Genomic DNA, 17,837 nt, shown 5'->3' on the forward strand with positions numbered 1-17,837 from the left:
ATAACATTAGGAGAGGTGAGGAGAAAAAAGGCAACCCCCAGACTGTGATCCTGTAAGGAGTACAGTGTGGGAACAGTAAAAAACACCTCAGCAACATTAGCACATAATCAGTACACAACATGAACACTCAAGACTTGCAACAGGGGAGGGGAGTGGGGAATGGAGGTAACCCAGCATTGGCAAGCAGCCATCCGGTCCTGCAGCCATTCTCGGCGCTGGTCAGACCCGCCTGTCAGACTGGGGGTACAAAGCGTCGAAGGCGATGGATGGGGGGTGGGGGAGGGTGATTGCATATCTGTGTATATGTAAGAGTCCGTGTATGTGTAGGCCTCGAGAGTCGCTACGCCTGACATCCCAATCTAGGTGCCTCAGTCCGCAGGATGTCATAGCGATACACAGCAGTTGCCATGGAGACAACCTTGATCAGGTCCCAGACAGAGTCAACAATCAGCAGGTGTCAGTGTGGAGTCGGGGAAGGAACGCAAGAGCGTCTCACAGCAGTGCTCTTCTGGAGGAGTTGTTGTTGCAGCAGCGGCCTCGGCCAAGGCCATTGCTGGTTGAGGGGGGCCGAAAGCAGATAAGATTGGGGATGTTTGGTCTTGGGACGAGTAGCCGCATTCCAATTTACACAGCTCCTGGTCCATTTGGGTCTCCACGATCCATTTGCCTTTGCAAAGCTGTAAGCTTCTCCAAGATGTTATCAATATTTTGGTTCATAGTCACCAAAGTCACAGTCTGAGTGCTGACAGCTCTGCCCACTGCTTCAATCATGACGGGCAGCCTTATGGGGTTTTGGACAGCTGTCACCGTCTTCTTAATTCCTCGATAAACCAGGGCAATGCCTAATCCAAACAGCAGAAAACCTGTTATCATGGTTCCGAATAGGTAGATATCTTCAACGTCCTCCACGGAAAGAGCCGCCAGACACACGACCCGCCACCTCTCCCATGCGTCCATCGTGTAGCCAGCTGCGAACGTTCCGGCAGGGCAGTCAGGTTCCCCCGAACCCAAGCTTCTCGTCGAGAAGATGGTGTCAATTGCGTTGAGAGACCAGTTGATCAAATCCATAATTTCTTAGTTTGGAGAGCAGTGCGGAGAGAGTCTCTCAAAGTACAAGACAGTAGACTAGACGAGACGAGAGGAATAAAGCAGGGAAGATAAGGGAGAGGAGGGTAAGAAAATGCGACCGCCTTCGTTGAGAGGCAGAAGAGAAGAGAGCTATATTAATCTGATTGGGTGGGCCACCGGTCAATCTGGGTGGGCACGTGCCCACCCAGGCCCACCCATAAATCCGCGCCTGAATCAGGGTTATTATAGTTTTGCATTTTTCATTCGTTTTTATTTTTCATTCGTTTTGACTTTTTGTTTTCAAATTCAGTTTAGTTTTAATTAGTTTTTAAAGTGGGTTTGCTAGTTTAGTTTAGTTTTTATTTTTTGAAAATGCTTAGTTTTAGTTTAGTTTTTATTAGTTTTAGTGTTAGTTTTAGTCTTTTTTGTAATTTGGGTTATTTGTCAGGGGCAAGATTCAAAAAGGTCTGAAAAAGTATTGTGTAATAATAATAACTCAACAAAAACACACAATTTTAGAAAAAAATTCACACCCCATTGAAATTCCTTTACCTCTTATAAAATCCACACGCCGTACCAGAAATCTACACATCTTCTATACAGAATTCACACCCTATAACAAATACCACAGCTGTACAATTTTCACACCCTATACTAATTTTTACCCTATACAGTCAATAGCCTACTCCTCTGGACTGAAGCAGCAAACATTCAGTGTAAAAGTAAAAAAATGACATAACATTATTTAATATTTGAATCACAGCTTATATAGTGTTTGACATCGACAACCACAACCAAAAAGTGCATTTTACCTCAAACTTGTGACTAGTTAACTTTCTAAAGAAGGCGCAATCGCTTCTCGGGTCGACATTAACACACTGACAAAATTATATTCAGAATTTAAAATAATTTTATACCATTTTTGAATGTGTGATTGTGTAAAGGTGTTCACGAGATAGAGATACCAACCTTTCGCGAACTTGCTTTCAACGTCGAACGAACACTCGTTCTCATGGAGACGCGGTGTGCACGGAGGGGAGGGGAGGGGCTGTGTGTGTGTGTGTGTGTGCGCGCGCATGTGAGAGACGCATGAGTGACAGAGAGGCGGAGGGAGAGCAGGGAAAGGAAATGCAGCGTGTTTTAAATAGCGTTAAAAAATGAAAGACCTTGACGAAGACGAAAACTAAGGACATTTACTCTATAATTTTATTTTATTTTAGTTAGTTTTGCCAAACACACATTACAGTTTTAGTTAGTTATCGTTTTTTTGTAATACCTCGTTTTTATTTTTATTTCAGTTAACGACAATGTTTTTTCCCACCTAGTTTTCGTTTTTTCGTTCGTTTTCGTTAACGATTATAACCTTGCGCCTGATACACTCATACTAGCCTACTTTTATCATGCTGTGTTTTATTATAGAATATAAAAACATCCTCGTGTCGGACATGTATATACATTTAGCATTGAAAGGTTGCCTACCAGTCTAGTTCACATTTCAACATGTTTCTGTCTATATACAGATACATATACATGTATGACATTGGGCTTCATGTTTTTACTCCAATCTCATTTCATAACATACATTTTAATCTGGCACCACCAGTTTAACATGTCTTATTTTAAAAATCTTCTCATCTTCAAATCGCGTTCTTCCAATTCTTCTGTGGTAAATCCAAGTGAAACAGCATAGCACAAACACAGTCTTCCAAACTCGGTGAAAAGCAGAGAGGAGTAAGTTACTGAAGTTTCTGATTCTTTGTTTTGAGGTGATGGGGCGTTTACAGGTCTGCGTTCCTCCGCATGGATCATTTGCATGTCAATTGCTCGTGCGCACGTGAGCGTGGTCACATTAGACTTAATTAGGATGCGTTTGAGAAACTGTACATGGCGCTGCTTTCATACGGATTACATAAACAGAGAATATTTGTTTTTTATATAATTTACATACTTTAAAAATAGAGACTCCAAGTGTTGTATAGACATGCGTTTCAGAATAAGTTTCACATTAAGAGAGATGGCAGAACGCGCTTCAGGTTTATTTTCTTTATTTTACGAAAAACACAACATTTTGTTTTTATTTTGAGTGTACACAAATAAAAGAAGACATTTAACAGTTTTGAATGATGTATAACACTTATATGTAAGATCAAAATCAACAGAGTATTTTGAGTCTCTTTTGCACTGATAAGAAAAAAAGCAAGCAGATCACGCCGGCGTGATTGCCGACCCCAGGGGGTTAAAGGCTGCACACTGTTTTTTCGCCTCCTAAAACCTGTTGACGACTGTATTGATATTGTCACCGAACAGGCCAGAAGGCGAAATCGAGGCATCAAGGAGGAAAGCCCTGTCTTTCCCAAGTGGACACACGAGATGAATGAGGTTTGTTCCATGATTTACACAAAGAATGGCAAACCCCCGGCGGTGAGGTTGTTCCCTGTGCTGCAGGAAGCGCTCGTACAACTTGCTTCTCGCTTGCGTTTCCTGCCTTTCACCTGGCCAGCTGATGTTCAATCTGTCCACAGCACGAGAAACCAGCTCCTCATATGCGGGGACATGAAGTGGCGAGTCATCTTCAAAATCCCCGTCTTCGATGCTGAGCACATCCACTTCTTCAGAAGCAGATAGCTCAAGCATCGGGTTCTCCACTGCTTGGGAGTGCAGCACACTTCAGATTGTGAAAGGTTGCTGATCTGAGTGCTGCTCTCCCGTCTGGCCATTTTCAGTGACGATGGTCAGGCTTGCGTTCCCCATGGTTTGGGCGCGGCGTCTCAGATCACGGGGTTCCCAGATGGAGCACCTGAGACTGGCTTTCTCTGACTTTCTCAGGCTTCCTTTGCCAGCTCTGATGTTCTCCCTCCTCGTGCTGAATCCTTTCACAATATGCACAGGCTCCCTCCAGAGCCTGAGCGTGCTGCACTCCCAAGCAGTGTACACACATCTGATGTCTGTCCCCATCCGTTATGAATTTCGGACAGGGGTGCACACATCTTTTAAATGATTTTGCCATGTTTGCTGATAATATACAGGCTTGTTTGACAGAAACACCAAATAAGACAGACAAAGACAGAGAGTGCTTGCTGAAGAGCAGAAAGCTAACTCTGGTGTGTTTTGGCGTCCCTTTGTAGCTTCTGTATATGCCGTCACACATTATGTCATGACACAAAACGATTAGGTTACTGACGTAACCCAGGTTCTCTGATAACATGAAGTGAGGTATCTCACTATGGGAACGCCTCTGGGCGTGACCGATCGCGGAAGCACCAATTACACCACGTCTGCCAACCATGGCAGACCAATCGCTGCAGCGATCAGGGAGTCCCGCCTCCCCCCATATAAACCGCAGCTACCTGTCGTTTCGTCATTGTCCGCATATCTCTTCTCCGTGCGAAAAGGCAAGGAGGGCAATGTGAGATACCTCACTTCATGTTATCAGAGAACCTGGGTTACGTTAGTAACCTAATCATTCTCTTTCTAACATTCGTTCGGTATCTCACTATGGGATATAGACAACTTCCGTATTGCTGATATGCTGACGGAGCAGACTGAAGAAGAGAGAATACAAGTTATGACTGAATCACTGTCCCAGATGGTGAAACAGAATATTATGAAGAATCCGCCCCTTTAACCCTCTGAGGTCGGCAAACGCGCCCCCGCGTTTTGCTGGATTTTTTTCACATAGCAGCAACATAAACTTAAAAAAGTCCGTCATTTACGGTCATATTAATAAAATAAATACATGATTATAAACTATAGAGGGTCTTCTTTTTTTGTGTACACTCACATTAACATCAAAACCTTGTATTTATTTTTAAATAAATAAAATAAACAGGGTGCGCTTTCAGCTCACTCTGTCTCCGCAAAAATCTTTTTGAAACAAGTCTGGAAAATGAACTGAAACTCAGCTAATACTTATCACACAACCATGAAACATGCGTCTAAAGAAAGCTTTAAATTTCTACTTTTAAATAAAACAATTCACATTCAAAACAAATATTCTCCTGCAATGTAATCTGTAAGAAACTAAAGAGAAGTACAGTTTCTCCCGTCTCACCTAATTATCGGTAATGAGTTCACACCCACTCGCAGAGCGCGCTATTCATAAGATAATGAGCTGAGGTGATCTATGCAAAATAAGGTAAACGCCCCCTGAAATGCCTTAAAACCAGCAAGTTTCATTTATTCACTTTCCTGTGCTGTTGGAAGATGACACGAGTTCAAATTTTGCTCAGAAGAAGAGCAGGACTCTGACGACGAACGTTTGTATTTTGAGCGACGAACGTTGAGCGACTTGATCCAGCCGTGGATAATATTTCGGGTAAGTCTTTTTAAATTTACTTGCATTAGTTGACACATGTTCGCATTTATGAGGAAAAAACAATATTACGTGACAGTTCTCCATTATGGACGCGAGCGCTAAAAGACTTTCAAACTTTCACAGAGACTTCAAAACAGAAAGCACAAATCCATTCTTTAAAACGAATTTCGTTTTGTTTTAATTGTATCTTAATTTTAATATTATTTTCATTAACAAATTTCCTGGATTTAATACATAAAAAGTAAATAGGCTAGCAATCACAACATAAGGTGCTTGAACTGGAGATCATCATGAACCAGACCGTTTGTTTATAACAGACTGATTATTTTTTTTATTTTGGTCACATTTGATTTGCTTACAGCAAATTTAGAACATTATGTTCTCCGGTAAAGACGGTCTTCAGATGATCCTGGACAGCGAGGAATAACTCACCTTGGCTTTTCCTCAGAGGAAGATTGTAACTCAGACGAACGGCAGCATGTTCAAGAGCGAATTGATCACGCCGAGTAAACACCGAGTTTTCACGTGAGTAAATACGTGAACTCAAGTGGTCTAGTGGTAGAACATTTGCCTAGCGTGTCAGAGGTTCTGAGTTCGAATCCGCATTCATAGTTTTTTTTTTTTTTTGTCAAATCAGATTATGTTTATCAGTGGTTGTATATCAGGCAGAGACATGTGTGTGTGTGTATTTTGTTTTGTAATTTCACTGGAACGAAAAGAGAGTCTCCACAACGGATTGAAGCGCGCGTCCGAGTGAAGACTGCGCGAGCCTAAAACAAACACAGTATCCGCGTCTGACTCGCGGGAATCCACGGCGCAAACCTGTGAGGGGCTGTGTTTTCTCGAGCCCCATATCAGCTCAATAAAACACAAGTTTATTCAGATCATTACTTGTTTACACCGTCTCGCAGCGCTGTGAGGAATAATAATAATAAGGGAAAATGTCCCTCAAAAGGTAGATGTAAACAAACTATTAAAAGGTAAATATAATTTTTTTTTCTTTAAATAATTTTTATTGTGTTTTATTAGTAACAAATTTGGGGAGAGGATAAATATTCCAAAACTGAAAATACAGTATGAGAATTTACTGCACAATTACTAGACATGTTTACCTTGGATATTATACAATTTACAAGCACAATTTGTGGGAAAAAAAAATGTATATAAAAAATATAAATAAAATTTATTTTTGTGTATAAATATATACACATGTATATGTGTGTGTGTGTATGCACATATATATATTTGTATAAGCAACGTATTAAACTGCAAATTAGCATTTATATTCCTTATAATAAAAATGAAAGACCTATGTTACAGACATATGAAAGACAACATTTCGTTGGTTAGTTTTGGATAGATTATACATTTTTACTGTAAAATATCTGCCACCTCAAATAAGCTTTTATTTGCCAATTTTTTTGTCAAAAATAATCAAATAATCAATCAAATCCTTAACTTTGAAATATGTATGATAAAATGTATACTTTAGTTTGTACAAAGAAAGATTACACTTGAATTGTTGTTTATTTAAATATTTACAAGGTAGATGTAAACAAACTATTAAAAGGTAAATATAAGCCTTTTCTTTAAATAATTTTTATTGTGTTTTATTAGTGACAAATTTGGGGAGAGGATAAATATTCCAAAACTGAAAATACAGTATGAGAATTAACGGCACAATTACATGTTTTCCTTGGCTATTATAGGCCAAATTGCAAGCACAATATGTGGAAAAATAAAAAAGAATTGAGATGCTTCCAACTGTTGCTCTTGCATTCTTGTGGCTCAGTGACTCACCTGAATGAATGGCTCATTAAGTATGCGGTCCTCAGGTGTGAACCACTACATATGCATGATCTGTGACGCCCACTCCGCATATGGCCTTTCCAAACAGAAAGTGCTTTGCAAAATTCAAATCAATGTATTGTGTTATGTGAAGGATTAGGCAGGGTGATTTTCACATAATTTTGAAGAAAAAACACTAGGCGATGACATCCATTAGACAAAAGTCTTATTGGCACATATTTAGTGTGTGTTTTGTGGCCTTATTTCAGAAACTTTAGTTTTTAGTTTTTTCAATAACCACGCATAAACATTATTCTCTCAAAAATGCAGACATGTACATTCTTGTTGCTCACATATTATGGTAGCCCTGTTTGTGCTAAATAGTGTGTAATTTTTTTTTGCCATTACTATGTTTATAAGCAACTGAAAAAAGCACAAATGTCAGGGCATGTCAGAACATCTCAAGGACCCCAAAAACACCTCAGACCCCAGAGGGTTAAAGAACCACCTTATACCACCTGACTGCTCACTCCCAGAACAGAGTGGGCCAGAGAGGATCCTGTCACATCCAGTATATAGAAATGAATAAATGTGTGCGGAGAGGACCAGCTGGCTGCCGTGCAAATTTCTTGAATAGAAATACCTCTAAATAGAGCCCAGGATGTAGACATACCTCTAGTAAATTGCGCTTGTAGACCTACTGGGGGCTTCATGCTATTAAAATTCATGCTATTGTAACATAGCACAATAGCCTCTACCACCCAGTGGGAAAGCCGTTGACGGGAGATTGGTTTGCCCTTGTAAGAGTCAGCCCACGAGACAAACAGCTGGTTACTCTTACGCAATGTGCGGGTTCTCTGTACATACATATACAACGGACGAACCGGAAATAAACAGTGCAACCTCTCCTCCTCTGGAGATGAAAAAGGAGGTGGATGAAAAGCCAGCAAGTCCACTGATCTCCCGTGACGGAAATAGACAACTCTTTGTCTGGTTTATTTTGAAACCTAATCTCTCCAGATGCGTCACTAGTGTGTGTCACTGCCTGCCGTAGGCACGGCGCTGATGAGAAGATCATACAGATATGATGAAACCCTGACCCCTAGTCTACTCAATGGAGTCAGGGCTCCTTCCACACACTTGCTGAATACCCGAGGGGCTAAAGCGAGGCCAAACGGTATTCTCGTATACTCTTATACTGTGCCCTGATAGGCAGACCTGATAGGAAAAATATCTATGTGAAAATATGCGTCCTGGAGATCCACCGAGGTTAACCAGTCTCCTTGACGAATATTTTGACACAACGTTCTGACACACAGCATTTTGAATTTGTATTTTCTGAGGTGTCTGTTGAGGACCCGTAAATCCAGAATGGGACGGAGACCCATTTTCCCCGCGGGAGGGAGAGAGGAATCGTTCTGAAGGGATGAGACAGAGAAACCCTGGGTGCTGTCTCCCAACCCTTCCTGATGCTGAACTGACGTATCAGGTCGACCGCCTCTTCTTATTCCCCTGAGGGGGCAGCTGATTGGTGTTTCGCTGCTGCGGCCGCGAATGACTGTTTCGGCCTAGCGAAACTGGGCTTTGACTGTGGAGCCGCATTGCACGGCTGTTGTGGTGGAGCGGGGCGGGAAGGCTGATAATCTGAATGCCCTCCTCTCCCTGAGGGTCTGAAATTCGGCCGGCTCGGATGATAAGGCCGAGCAGCCGGCTTTCTTGGGAGACAGACCTGGAAAGCTTCTCCCTCCCTCTTCCGCAGGTTACACTGCTGCCGCAACGCCATTACTGTCGCGCCGAACATGGCCTTTGGATCTATAGGGGCATTTAAAAACTCCACCTTCTCTTTGTCAGAGAGTCCTGACAAACCCAGCCACAGTGGTCTCTCTCCCACAACTGCTAAGCCCATACTCCGTCCGCAACTTTGAACTGCTCCGTGGGACGTGCGTAGGTTGACGCGATGACGCATATCTCCTCCCAGAGCACTGGGTTGGGAGATCCGGAGTCCAGCTGACAACCCATCTCCTCTAATAGCTCTGCTTGATAGACTGTAAGGAGGGACGTCGCATTCAAACCACGAACGGATAGTGCAGATGATTTGTAGATCTTTTGAAAAACAGAGGTGGCGAAGCGCTCTGTCTTTCCTGGCATCGAGGCTCCGGTTGAAGAGAGCGCCGATCTGCGGCCCGGGTGCAAATGATTCGCTACAGATGTTTCCACAGGGAGAGGATCTGCCATCCCTAGATCGTCCATTCCCTGAACATCCAGCCTTGAGAAGCCCTTAACGGGCACTCGATGTGAAAAAGGCTTGTCCCAAAATGTTTTCATCTCAGCCACACATGAGCTGGTGGTCTGAGGACAATCCATGGGTTCCTCTCTGGGTTGAGCAGAGAGGCATGGGTCCGATTTTCCAGCGACTGCCACACAGAGTCTTCTTTCTCAGATCTTAGCCGAGAAAATCGTGCAGTGCAGGCAGCCCTCGGGGTTGGACAGCGCTGCCTGAGCGTGTTTAGCACCCAGACAGGAGATGCAGAGGTTGTGTGCATCCTTAGCAGAAATCCACATTCCACAAGCACACGGATGCGGAGGATGACCTTTTCCTCCGGGGCTCTCCGGTTCTATCATGGTAGCCATGATGGAGCCTGCACTCTCTTTGTACGGTAAGTTTTAACCACAACGTGATAACTAGTACGGAGCTGTGCTGCGATTAGAGAGCTCTCTTTTCCTTATTTTTTTTTGTGTGTGGTGAGCGCCCAGAAAAACTTGGAAATTAAATGGAAAAACTTAAGAGCAGGAAAACTTGTCTTGACACGTTAGTTATCGCACTCTTAAGTGACAAAGTCACTCAACAACTTAAGAATTGTATTGCGTTTGGGACGTTACCTTTCGGCTCCGTCTGAAAATTGTTAAGCAATAATTCCCAAGTCTGCTGAGGACAGCTTCTGAAATCTTCCACGGGGAAGAGAGCGAGAATGATGAAACGGCAGGTAGCTGCGGTTTATATACAGGGAGGCGGGACTCCCTGATTGCTGCAGCGATGGGTCTGCCATGGTTGGCAGATGTGGTGTAATTGTTGCTTCCGTGAGGTGTTCCCATAGTGAGATACCGAACGAATGTTAGAAAGAGAACCAATCAGGATGGTATCAAGTCCAGCGGCTGGTATCCAGAGCCGGACGTCAACTGGATGTCAGATGAGCGAACGGCTCTCCGTCCTGGAGGAGTGTCTCGCAGTCGTGGAGCAGATGAGATGTTCTCTGTCCACAGCTGGACGGCCGTCTCTCACTCGGACGCTCAACTGATCTCATGTTCAATGTCTCTCAAGACTGGAGAGTTTAGAGAAGGAAGATTGAACATACAAGCCATCATCTCTTCAGGTCAGGGAACATCTTAGAACAAACATATTTGTAGATATCCAAAAAAAGGCTGTACAGACAATGTGGTTGTAAGTTCCGAAAATTTTCGGGTGTGAATTTGGTTAGTCAAATTAAATTTTACATTTTTCAGCCATACAATTAAAAATAAAATCCCATCCTACATTTAGTTCTCAATCCTGTTTCAGAAGAAAAATGGATTATGAATGACATTTTTATGTTTTTACAAAAAAAAAATCTACTTAATCATTGTAATGGATTTTGAAGAATTTAAGATTAATCTGGTTTGTCTTCCTCAGTTCCACCAAATTCCTCAGATCCATGGAAAGCTCTTTTCTTCACCCTTCTCATCTGTGCTCTTCTGGGTTTGACTGGGCAGATCCTGTTCAAATACAGACATAAACTAACAGGTACAATCTGGTTAAAAGATTAAAATTATTTAATCTTTAAAAGCTTTTTATGTGGGTATTTTATGCTTATGTGTTTATTTTTTTTTATTTTTTTTATCTTTCTTTCAGGGAAGAAAACAGGTAAAGAAGGTAATTAAACTACACACATTTCATTTTAAGATCCAAAACACATAATCTTCAAAATGAAATTTTCTCTCATTTTAGTTTGTGACGATGAAACTATGGAGAGTCTGACAAAAGCGTAATTATTGCAATATCCAATATCAGCAATAATATCTGAAGCTATCCACTAAACTTCAAACAAATGCTCATGTGTATTTTGTAGCAGAAATCTTGTACCAGAACACATTTCCAGCTAATAGTAATAACTGTATATGTCCACAATTACAGCTGTAGTTTTCTTTTTCTAAAACCTTGAACTATTTGTTTTTTAATTTAGTTGTGGGAGAAAAAATGCCAGAAGAACTGAAGAAAGATACAGGTATTTTATGATGATATCTCAGTTATATATGCGTACACTGTACAGTATTTGTAAAGCTTGTTGTTTGTTCCATCCTTTCCTCTTTTCTCTCCCGCTTTGCTCCAATCTCAGACTTATTAAAGACAAATAACGGTAAACAAACAAATTGTGCAGAATCTATAAATATAATCATACCATTCTTAAACATTTTGATTGTATAAGGTAAAATGAAGTGGTTACACATTGAAGCCACAGTAAATTCAGAGAAACACCAAATCACGAGGCAGATGTGATGAAAATCATTCAGTTTATGACTGTAGAATTCACACCCTCAGCAAACACTGATACAGCACTTTTCATTTCTTATTTAAAGATTTAATTGATAATTAAGAACATCATCATTTCAAACCAATCTGATCTGAATGTCTTGAAAGGCTGACACAACTAAAGTAATTCCTGGATGAACGGATGAACACGAAGAGCAGTGTGGTGTTTTTATGAGGCTAGAATGACCTTTGACCCTGAGCCTAAGAAGCATAACTGACAACAATACAAGTTAATATATAAAAGAGATTCTACCTGAAAGAGTTAAAGGAGTTATTGAGGTTTATAGTGTCTGGAGTATTTGTGGAAGCTGAATGATAATTAATCCCTCCAATCACATTTTCTCTCATTTTAGTTTGTGACGATGAATCTACGGAGAAACTGACAAAAGAAGGTACTTGAAGATGTTTTTCTTTTATATATTTTACAAGAACTGAAACCGCTGAAGTGACGCACTAATCATCAAATAAACATTAACATTCATGTTGTAGCAGAAGAAAACATTAATATAACAGGTTTGGTGACTCACAAAACACTGAGTTTAGGACTGACCTATTCACACACACACACACACACACACACACACATGTCTGGTTCACTATCTTTGTGGGGACTCTCCATAGACATAATGGTTTTTATACAGTTCAAACTGTACATTCTATCCCCTTACACTAACCCTACCCCTAAACCTACCCATCACACACACACACACACACACTAACCCTACCCCTAAACCTACCCATCACAGGAAACATTCTGCATTTTTACTTTCTCAAAACAACTCATCCTGTGTGATTTATAAGCCTTTTGAAAAGTGGGGACCGCTGGCTGGTCAATGTAGGTGATCTCAGGTTTTACTATTCTTATGGGGACATTTAGTGTTTAGTGTTTAGTGTTTATTGTATATGTCCCCGAAGGGCAATTGGTTTTACAGCAAGACAGCATACAAAGGAACAATACATTAAAAATCTGTAAAAGTTAAATTACATTTAAAATTAAAAAATTAACACGAAAATAAGTACACACACAAAGTACATACACAGAACCCAAACAACTACTTCCTTCCACCTAATCCCCCCATACCCGAAATTGGTCCCCACAATGTTATATAAACAAGGGCACAATCTCACACACACACACACACACACACACACACACACACACACACACACACACACACACACACACAGCCATGTTTATGTGATTTGTGAGGACATTCCATAGGCGTAATGGTTTTTATACTGTACAAACTGTATATTCTATCCCCTTACACTAACCCTACCTCTAAACCTACCCATCACACACACACACACACACACACTAACCCTACCCCTAAACCTACCCATCACAGGAAACATTCTGCATTTTTACATTTTAAAAAAAACACTGCTTAGTATGTTTTTAAAGCCATTTGAAAAATGAGGACCCCCAAAATGTCCTCATAAATCACGTATTTTCCCGAGTGTCCTCATTTGCAGGTGTGTTATCATAAAAATGTCCTCAGTTGTCATGAAAACAAGTACACACACACACTCTCTCTCTCTCTTTCTCTCTCTCACGCACACACACACACACTCACACACACACACACAAACAAACTCACACACACACTCACTCACTCACACTCACACACACACACACGTTTGACTTTTGGACTCCGCTGTATATTTTACAAAGTGTTGCAGAAACATAGTCAAATATACAACTTCATTATGGGGAATAAGCAATTCATAAAAGTTGATAAAAACTAATAATTTCTGTTATATATTGATGATACAGATACAGGAGTAGATTTATTTCTCTAAAGTCTCAAATTATTTTTCATTTTAGTTGTGGGAGACACAAATATAGAAGACCTGAGGAAACATGCAGGTATGACATCATCTCAGTTATATATATGCATTTCATCATCTTTAGTCATATATGCATATATTTGTAAATATCATCTCACACACGTTGAAGTGTATTAATAATTGTTGCATTGTTTTCTTCACAGTTCAGATCACTATTGATCCTGGGCGTTCATATTCAGGTCTGACGGTTTCTAAGGACTGTAAAACAGTGAGTGACGCTCCAGGATATAAACACACTGGAGAGGGATTTCCATATCTATTACGTGCAATTGGAGCTCAAACATTTACATCTGGACGTCACTATTGGGAGGTTTCTTTGGCGGTACAAGATACACCTCCTAAAAACTACTGGTTAATTGGTGTGGAGGAATATAGAAATCTTCACAGATTCAGATCTGCTTTTACTCCATCACGCGGTTGCTGGTTCTTGTGTTCAGACGGTCCTAATGGCATTTTCACCAACACTGATCCACCAGTTAAACTCTCAGTGACGCCGAGACCTGAACAACTGGGAGTTCTGTTAGATTATGATGACGGTCAGCTGTCATTTTACAATGTCAAAGAGAGGAAACATCTGCTGACCATGAGCACCAGATTCACTGGATCAGTCACTCCGCTGTTTAATCCAGGTGTAGGAGATCCGAGTCCACTTATAATTCTGGATTGTCCAAAAACAGAAGAATCAGCTGTAGAAACACCTGCACCTGTAGAATCACCTGTAGAAACACCTGTAGAATCACCTGTAGAATCAGCTGTAGAGTCCAGTGCACCTTTACTGGGTAACAGCTCAGACGCCTGACTGACCAATCCAGTGTGTTTAGACAGAAGAACGAATATGAAAAAAGTAAATATCTCTTCTCAGATATACATACTAGAAAAGTGTTTAAAATGCACAAGTAGAGCATCAAGCTCATGGTTTGATTCCCACTGAGATCATGAATACTGATAATGTACAGCTTGAATACAGCAGCATCAGTTCAGTCTTTAAGGTACGACAGCTTTAGATGAAGCAATATTATTACAATAATCCCCTAACATCATCAGATCAAGTGCTGCACATTTGCTGCTCACAGCAACACTATTACAGCTCGAGACACTCTTGATCTGACTGATTCAGGGATCTCGTCTTGCTCTGATACTGACTGAACTGCAGAACAGAAAACTCAACATGAACCAACAGTATCAGACATAGAAAACAACAAAAATCACACCAATAGAAGAGAGACAGTCCAGATGTAAACTGGGATTGCAAACTCAACTTCTTTCCCACATTCATCTAGTGTCTGAAAACAGAGATGATGAAGTGAGTTATTACAGTCTTCACATATTAAAGAGTTCTTCATCCTCTCTGTTACTAACACACAACCAGAAACACATGAACTTACTATAACTATACTTTATACTTCCCTGCATTTAATTTCCCTAACCTGTGTATTAATCTGTGGTTCTACTCTAAACTTGTGTATTATGAATATTGTTGGCTCTTACGACAATTGTATATTGATGGAGAAACATGATGTCTAAAATGTTTGATAAAATGTCTAACGGTGCCTTGACCAAATACTCTTGATATTTAACAGATGATCGCTGTACTTTGGGCTCTTACTTTTCTTTTATAAAACACTGTAACTAATATTGAAATGCACAATGATTGATGTTTATGTTCATTTAATAAAAAACACAATGATCTGAAATGTAAAGTCTGATACAGATGGCTGAGGGCGAATGAAAACGAAAGACACAACTGCATCAATATAAAAAATAATAATTTCTTGTAGTTGTAAATATTTTCAGAATCAAAATACAACTGTCACAGTCACTTATTCTCAGTCTCATTATCACAGACTTTTAGTTTGTTTTCCTGTTTCCCTTTTGCTCTATTTTCCCGCCACTCGTTTGTCTCCTTGGTTACCGTCATTATGAGTTCTGTGTTTCAGCTGTGTTTGATTATCATCTCGTTTGTGTTTGCTTTAGAAGTTGTACACTCAAAGTCACTCTTCGTCTGGTCACTGTCTATGTTAGAGGTTGTTTGGTTTGCCTGCCTGTATGGATTGCCTTCGAAGTGGATTATTAAAGACTCTTAAAACATCATTAATAATAATCATCATCAACCTTGTGTGACAGATGACCGGACCAAACAAAGAAATTACTATTGTGTCAATTAACGACACAAGGAGGGGCAACAGATTTTTGGATGGAAGGACAGTTTTTATGTTCCAGAATGGCAGAGACCTGGAGCGATACGTGGAGGAGTTCCTGGACAGCTTCCATCTTGCCACCTGTGATGACGTCAGTCTAAAGGCGGGCATACACTGTGCGATTTTCGTCCGATTTTGAGTCGAATTCTGACTCGTGCGACTCTTTTTCGAGTCGGGCCAATTTTCAGCTTTGTCGTGCGTCGTTTGTCATGCAGTGTTCGTGCAGTGTACAGGGGGAAACGAGAGGCGATTAACCTCTCCCGACCGGCAATCGGATGTTCGGATGAATTTCTGGCATGTTAGAAATGTTGGTCGCTCCTCGTGACTATATCGCGCAGTTGAAGCAGAGCTACGAACCGATTGGCCTAAACTCAGTGTTGTTTCCCTTCCCCCTCACTGCGCCTGTGCGGAAACAGAAGTTTCATCAGCAGCAAAAAAAAAAAAAAAAAGAAAAGAAAAGAGGGAGATCTTTAAGTTCTGTTGTTCAAACTAGCTACACATTACTGTTGCTTACCTCCGGTTCGTGCTGCACACTGGATCAACCGTTTCCCACGTCTTCCAAGCCACCTGCGATACACTTTGCCCCTTTTATTAATTTGTTAAACAATGTTTTTGAAATAAAGCTGTTTTTATTTTCATTAATGAATTATTGCAGTGTTCGGACATATTAGACTGTTAATAATTAATTATATGCCTATAGTTCATTGTAATCGACCTAAATGTTTTAGACAATTTTCAATGAGGAGGAGTACAGCTTCTATGTAATATTTTATTATCCTCACAGCGTGTTGTTGCTTTGGCTATCAACGAAGGTGGTCGCATTTTCTTACCCTCCTCTCCCTTATCTTCCCTGCTTTGCTCCTCTCGTCTCGTCTCGTCTACTGTCTTGTACTTTGAGAGACTCTCTCCGCACTGCTCTCCAAACTAAGAAATTATGGATTGAACAACTGGTCTCTCAACACAATTGACACCATCTTCTCGACGAGAAGCTTGGGTTCGGGGGAACCTGACTGCCCTGCCGGAACGTTCGCAGCTGGCTACACGATGGACGCATGGGAGAGGTGGCGGGTCGTGTGTCTGGCGGCTCTTTCCGTGGAGGACGTTGAAGATATCTACCTATTCGGAACCATGATAACAGGTTTTCTGCTGTTTGGATTAGGCATTGCCCTGGTTTATCGAGGAATTAAGAAGACGGTGACAGCTGTCCAAAACCCCACAAGGCTGCCCGTCATGATTGAAGCAGTGGGCAGAGCTGTTGGCACTCAGACTGTGACTATGAACCACAATATGGATAACATCATGGAGAAGCTCACAGCTTTGCAAAGGCAAATGGATCGTTTCGGAGACCCAAACGGACCAGGAGCTGTGTAAATTGGAATGCGGCTACTCGTCCCAAGACCAAACAACCACAATCTTATCTGCTTTCGGCCCCCCTCTATCAGCACTGGCCTTGGCCGAGGCCGCTGCTGGAACAACAACTCCCTCTGGAGAGAGCACTGCAGCGAGACGCTCTTGCGTTCCTTCCCCGACTCCACACTGACACCTGCTGATTGTTGACTCTGTCTGGGACCTGATCAAGGTTGTCTCCATGGCAACTGCTGTGTTTCGCTATGACATCCTGCGGACTGAGGCACCTAGATTGGGATGCCAGGCGTAGCGACTCTTCAGGCCTACACATACAGAAACTCTTACATAGATACAGATATGCAATCACCAACCCCCAGCCCCCATCCCACGCCTTCGACGCTTTGTACCACCAGTCTGGCAGGCGGGTCTGTGACCAGCGCCGAAATGGCTGCAGGACCGGATGGCTGCTTGCCTGTGCTGGGTTACCTCCAACCCCCTCTCCCCTCCCCTGTTACAAGTCTTGTGTGTTCATGTTGTGTACTGATTATGTGCAAATGTGCTGAGGTGTTTTACTGTCCCCAAACTGTACTCCCTATTGGAACATAGTCTGGGGGTTGCCTTTTTTTTCTCCTCAACTCTCCTCATGTTATGCTGTATTTCTTACTAACTTCAGGTCGGTCCTAAATTGCATTTCGTTGCCTTGTAC

At 41.5% G+C, this 17,837-nt stretch overlaps 1 protein-coding gene across 1 annotated transcript in view; it reads left to right on the forward strand.

Annotated features, from left to right (window-relative positions):
• Window positions 1-14,385, forward strand: part of LOC311287874 (erythroid membrane-associated protein-like) — a gene marked incomplete at its 3' end in the record, with an annotated part of 177,103 nt that extends 162,718 nt beyond the window's left edge. The window contains exon 13 of the mRNA XM_084404984.1: window positions 13,730-14,385. Within this exon, the coding sequence (XP_084261110.1) occupies window positions 13,730-14,385 (656 nt within the window). The remainder of the gene's footprint in view (window positions 1-13,729) is intronic.
• Window positions 14,386-17,837: the final 3,452 nt, after the last annotated feature.

The sequence above is a fragment of the Rutilus rutilus genome, assembly GCF_951802725.1.
Source record: "Rutilus rutilus genome assembly, chromosome: 3".
Classification (NCBI taxonomy): Eukaryota; Metazoa; Chordata; class Actinopteri; order Cypriniformes; family Leuciscidae; genus Rutilus; species Rutilus rutilus.